The 5,732-nt window shown below is 34.3% G+C and overlaps 1 protein-coding gene across 3 annotated transcripts; it reads left to right on the top strand.

Annotated features, from left to right (window-relative positions):
• Positions 1–371: 371 nt before the first annotated feature.
• On the top strand, positions 372–5,348 carry LOC133296430 (auxin-responsive protein IAA9-like). Of its 3 annotated transcripts, XM_061495415.1 has the most exons (7): positions 372–518; positions 1,756–2,193; positions 2,281–2,507; positions 2,587–2,816; positions 2,914–3,055; positions 4,344–4,405; positions 4,899–5,348. In XM_061495415.1, exons 2-7 carry the CDS (start codon positions 1,792–1,794, stop codon positions 4,934–4,936), a joined length of 1,101 nt encoding a protein of 366 aa, XP_061351399.1. In that variant the 5' UTR covers positions 372–518; positions 1,756–1,791; the 3' UTR covers positions 4,937–5,348. The 3 variants fall into 3 exon arrangements, with proteins under 3 accessions (XP_061351399.1, XP_061351397.1, XP_061351398.1); XM_061495413.1 differs by having other exon boundaries at positions 1,756–2,507; XM_061495414.1 differs by lacking the exon at positions 372–518 and adding an exon at positions 1,474–1,537 and having other exon boundaries at positions 1,756–2,507.
• Positions 5,349–5,732: the final 384 nt, after the last annotated feature.

Here is a 5,732-nt window from a genome sequence, read left to right as displayed (position 1 = left end):
AATTGATTTAATGGTGGTCTAAATAAAAATGTGTTTATGTTATTAATTTTTGCATGGGCGAATAAAATTATGTTTTGGCATATAGCTCTATTTCAAACAAACCTCCTCCAAAGCATGCATTCCATATAAGAAGAATAAATCAACGGTGCGCTCTCAATCATCAGAAAAGCAAGGCCATTGAGGTGCGTTCCCTCGTATAAGTTCGGCGGAATATTATTAAAAAGGTGACAGTACATTACCCAAAAAAAAAAAAAAAAAGTGACAGTTCGAATTTTGTTTTTAACATTAATTTTTTTTTTGAAAATTACATAAAGAGCAGTGTTTTTACAAGACGCTTTCTTTTATTAAAGTCATATTTTAATGCATGGAGTTTCTCATAGGACACCAAAAGCTTTTGTTACTTTATGCTCAATGGAGGGTCCTTAGTTTTTTTTCTCTTTCTCTCTCTTTTCTACTCGCAACCAAAGTTTCAGTCACTCATCTTCTTCTTCACCCTTTCTGATCCGCTGATTGTTCAGGTAAAACGTTTTAATCTTCAGCTCCTAACCTTTGCTTCCACGTTTTTGTTTTCTTATGTTGGTTAAGCCAAGCAATTGGACCCGTAATTTCTGGAACCGTTCTGCAATTTTGTGTGTCTGTTTGTTTTTGCCCTTTTGCTTTCATGGTTCCAACTTCTAACTTTGCCATGCGTCTTTATCTTTACCAGTAATGGATGAAATTTTTTCAATCTTTGTTTTTACTTTTCCAAGATTCTTTCAGGGCATTAAGACATTCTCTCTCTGTTACTTCCATTCTGTTTCTCTTTATTATTATTATTATTATTACGGGAAAAATATCTATTGTTTTAAAGCATATTTTGAAGGATATAAACTTGTATCATTTTAGATATTAACAGTTAGATTTTCGTCCATCAACAGTTATAATTTATTGGGTCAAATTTAATGGGCCAAATTTATTATTAATTAATTAATAATTTTGATCCAATAAATTATAACCGTTGATGGACGGAAATCAACGATCAGAATATAAAAGAATATAAACTTATATTATTTAAAATGACAGATGTTATTTCTTATTATAATTATTATTGTTATTATTATTATTTGAAGAATCCACTCTTTGATTTTAGTCTCTCTGCTGAAGTCTGCTTATAGGAGGTGATTCAGTAGAGTTATAGCTCATGATTCTCCCTTGGCCATCATCTTTTACTGTATTTTTATTACTACTCGTACTATGGGTTATTCCTGTTTCGGTTATATTTGGGAACTTTGTCTCTTAATTATTTTATTTTTTTTACCGAAAGTTAAGAATATAAATATGTATACACTCTGTGACTGTGCGTAGCAATGAATTATAATTATCTTACTCTTATCTCTTATGTAAGTTATGTTGTGTTTTTTAATTTAGTATATGTACTGCTTCTAACTCTCAAAGCCGTGTTGCTAACTTTGCAATGTTAAAATTTGAAAATCTATACTTTGTGATTGTTGCTAATTTCATGCTTCTTAGGCGCAAAGCAAAGAAATTTTGAACAAAGGTATACTTCAATTCAGTAGATTATAGAAGTTCTGAGATGAAGCATTTGTCGAGCTTGTTCATAAATCAAGTTTGGCAAGCTGTGTTTCATTGTATTGTTTCTGTTTCATGTTTGTTTACCGAGCTTGAAGGTTATGGCTTGTGATGTAAGATAATTGAGATTACTCCAAAACTCAGTTTGTTTTATGAACAATGTCAAATGTTTTCATTGCTTGATAGGGTATACAAAATTGGGAGCTTTTGGATTGAATTGGGATGTCACCGCCGGTGCTGGGCATGGGGGAGGAGGGTAAAAGCAATGTCACTTTGTTGGTTTCCTCAACAACAAGGGAAAGTGTGTGCCTCAAGAACTTAGAATTAAAAGAACGCAATTACATGGGATTATCTGATTGTTCTTCTGTGGACAGCTCAGTTCCATCCTTCTCAGATGAGAGTAAAAGTAAGCTGAACATGAAGGCCACAGAACTGAGGTTGGGGCTTCCAGGATCACAGTCTCCTGAAAGAGATTCTGATTTTTGCTTAAGAAGCTCAATTCAATTTGATGAAAAACCTCTGTTTCCTTTGCGTCCTTCGATTGATGATCACCATTCATCAGCAAAGACTGCTCTATTGGGCAACAAAAGAGGGTTCTCAGATGCCATGAATGGGTTCTCAGAGGTAAAAATACCAATTTACTCGAAGGACATGTACATTTCAAAAACATTAGTTGAGCCAAACACTAAAAATACCCAATCTATCATGCAGGGGAAATTCCTAGTTAATTCGGAGGCCAATCCAATACTGTCACCCAGGCCTTCTTCTAACTTAGGATTAAAACCTGGTTCTACGCTTGAGAATGTTGGGGCTCAACCAGCCAAAATGAAAGAAGTAGTAATGCCGAAGGCAGGACTTGAGAGGCCTCATGCTGTCAATGAAACCATACCAAGTCTTAATGATTCTGCAAATAATAATAACAGTGCACCAGCTACCAAGTAAGTGGAAAACTAGAACTGATCTCATTAAGTTTGGGTTTAACCGTGGAAATCAGCTCTGATCATCCTTGTGTGGCAGGGCTCAGGTTGTGGGGTGGCCTCCTATAAGATCGTTTAGGAAAAATTCATTGGCAACTAATTCAAAGAACACCGAAGAAGTTGATGGAAAAGGAGGGTCTGGTGGTGCACTGTTCGTTAAGGTCAGTATGGATGGTGCTCCCTATTTAAGGAAAGTAGACTTGAAGAATTACTCTACTTATCCAGAATTATCTTCTGCACTAGAAAAGATGTTCAGCTGTTTTACTATAAGTAAGGAAGAATTAGTTTTATGTGGGAACTTAACCTTTCAATTATTTATGGACAGTTTGCCTGGATCCAGTTACTGCTTGTTTTGGTCTGATTTCAGGTAAATGTGGATCTAATGGAACTTTGGGTGGAGAAATACTTAATGAAACCAAGCTGAAGGATCTCCTTCATGGATCAGAATATGTTCTTACTTATGAGGACAAAGATGGCGACTGGATGCTTGTGGGTGATGTTCCCTGGGAGTAAGTTCTGACTCATTTGAGTACTTGCTTTTTCGTCGGCATTTCTTTCAAAAGAATAAATTCCTCAAAGATGGCAATTTTATATTCTAGGAAGGAATATTGATGGATGGTAGAAAAATGCTTTGACATAAAAAGTTGCACTAAGCCTGGAAAGGTTTGGAGAGTGAATATAAAGTGTAATGCATATCATGCTTGGAATTAGGTCACAGCAAAAGTGATTTCACATTCGTTAGCCTTTTAGTTTCAACTGAAAATATCTAATTAACAAGTTAGGCTTATACTTTATGCATATGTGAATAAGCCTGGGAAGTGTAAAGATGTACCATAACATTGTTATAAATAATGGTACCATAAATTATTTATGCTTATCAAATGCAGCCTGCTGAAAAATATCATAGGAATAGCTAACCTGTGGGTCTGATGTAGTCATTTTCCCGTTTCAGCACAAGCCTACGGAGTAATATAAGTGATTAAAAATATTCTAGGTCCTTGAGGATACGAGACATCATAAAGCAATGACAAGGAAAAAGAATTGATGTGTGTATGTTTTAACATTGTTTTGACTACTCAAAAGAAATTAAGTTCTTTTGTCATCTGTGTCAAACGTCAACTTAGAACATCAACAGTCTTAAATGTAGAGTAGTTATACCTCGCATGCTATTATCTGTTTATGTAATAGCATACAAAAATGTCAAATATTTAATTGTAATTTTCTGAATGCATAATGACTTATTTAGTGTTATTTCTTAATTCTGGTGAACAAACTTCAATTGTAATTATATTTTTCTAAGGACCTTTAATTTTTGGGCATAATTGTAGAAGAATTATATAGTTTTTTGAGGTACTGGAATTGAAATTGTGGTACTGGAATTTTATTGCAGCTTATAGGAGAAAGATTTATTTTTAACTATTTGACATGTTAAAGCCTCAATCTGAATTTTTTATAAAGAAAACACATAATAATTCGTAGGCAACTAATTCAGATTATTTTTATTTAGATTTAATTTTACTCTACTGATAATGTGCAAATTTTTACACTCAATGAATTTTTATGGTGCCGTGTTTTAAGAAACTGTTAAAAACTTTTACTGCTGCTGAAATTTGTAGTTACTCGTATAATGGGTATCTTCTTGTTTACTAATAATGTGGAGTTTTACATTGATGAAATTCACTTTCATATAAATAGGTTAAGCCCTTTGCATGCCCCCTTAAATCTGTCGTGAATTGAAGTTGCATAGTATTTGTTTCTCTGCAAATCAATTTCAATCGATGTCTCAACTCTTTGCAGGATGTTTATTGAAACATGCAGGAGGCTGAGGATCATGAAGAGTTCTGATGCCATTGGTCTAGGTTATTATTTATCAACTCCATTTATCTTACAATTTTAAACCAATACTGTTCTAAAAATGGTAATAGTGAAGTATATAAGGAGGGAAAAGCAATAAAGGTATTGTCTTGAGTATATTAAATACACATTGGTTAAATAGTTTAACATTCAAGATGTAAACAAAAATTCAAATAGCCTGTTATTTTTTGTAATTTTGCAACAGTGGCGGTGGGAGTAGAGGTATAAACTATATGGGTAGAGGTGAGTTATTTTTCCAATTTTAGAAAACTGCTCTATGGATGTGAACTCAGATTGTGGCAGAAAATAATGATGGAAACCCCAGTTGAATCTATTTTACTTTCCCAACTATTTAAAATCTACGTTCAACTTCTGTTTGTTTACAGTGAAAGCCAAAGCTATATTAGGAAATTTGCTCAAAATGTCCATGAGTAGTTCTGTAAAGTTTTTACTTCCAGCATATCTTATTCAAGTTTACTTTTTTGTGCCTACTTGCAGCTCCCAGGGCTGTTGAAAAAAGTAAGAGCAGGAACTAGACAATATCACTCGTTCCACTCTATCCATCTAACTGTCTAAGGGATTAAAAGCTACTGGGCTATTTAGGGGAGAAAATCAAAGAGATGATTACTTGGAGGCGAGGACTGAAGGCATTTTGGACTGGATAGATATTCATACTAAGCTGCCTTAATCCTTGTATTATTTGCTATGTCTGTTTTTTGTTGTCATGGCGTTCATGTTTGGTAAGCTTTTTATGATTGTTAAAACTTCTGAAACTCCAAGACTTGACTGTGGGAGTACCTATATTCTATGTACGCGAGTTCATTCTGTGGTCGAAGGATCTGTAATGTGTAAACTTTACAGCGTACCTTCAATTGAGTCTCTTTATGTTTGTGTGATAAAAAATCAAGAAGCTGTATGTCATTGGCCTTGTACTGTTTAAATGTTATTTGCCACTTGCTCTACCTATCAATCCGATTAACATGTTTGGAAGCAACTGCATGCGTTAGTCGGGATTTAGCCAAAGAAATGACACTAATCAAGTTAGAATTCCCAATCTAGATAGAAGCTTTCTGATAATAAATTTTGTTTTTTACCCTTTGGTTTCTCACTCCTTTTTTTAAATAAATAAATAAATAAATATTGAAGCAATTGTGCCTGGTGATGCTTTGAGGTTTGAGCCTCTCTCTACCTTAAACTATTGAGATATTGTTAAGACGTTGGATATGGATGTCGGGGGTTCCAGTAGCCAAGCATGTGAAGCTCTGACCATTGGCTGAAGTGCACGGATCTTCTTGTTATGAGCGATTTTAAGCCTTTATTGGTTGATGTTCT

The sequence above is a fragment of the Gastrolobium bilobum genome, unplaced genomic scaffold (genome assembly GCF_033153095.1).
Source record: "Gastrolobium bilobum isolate Gb01-03AN ecotype WA unplaced genomic scaffold, APGP_CSIRO_Gbil_v1 utg9238, whole genome shotgun sequence".
NCBI classification, from domain to species: Eukaryota; Viridiplantae; Streptophyta; class Magnoliopsida; order Fabales; family Fabaceae; genus Gastrolobium; species Gastrolobium bilobum.
The sequence above is the reverse complement of the archived record's forward strand: the minus strand, read 5'-3'. Positions and strand labels throughout refer to the sequence as shown.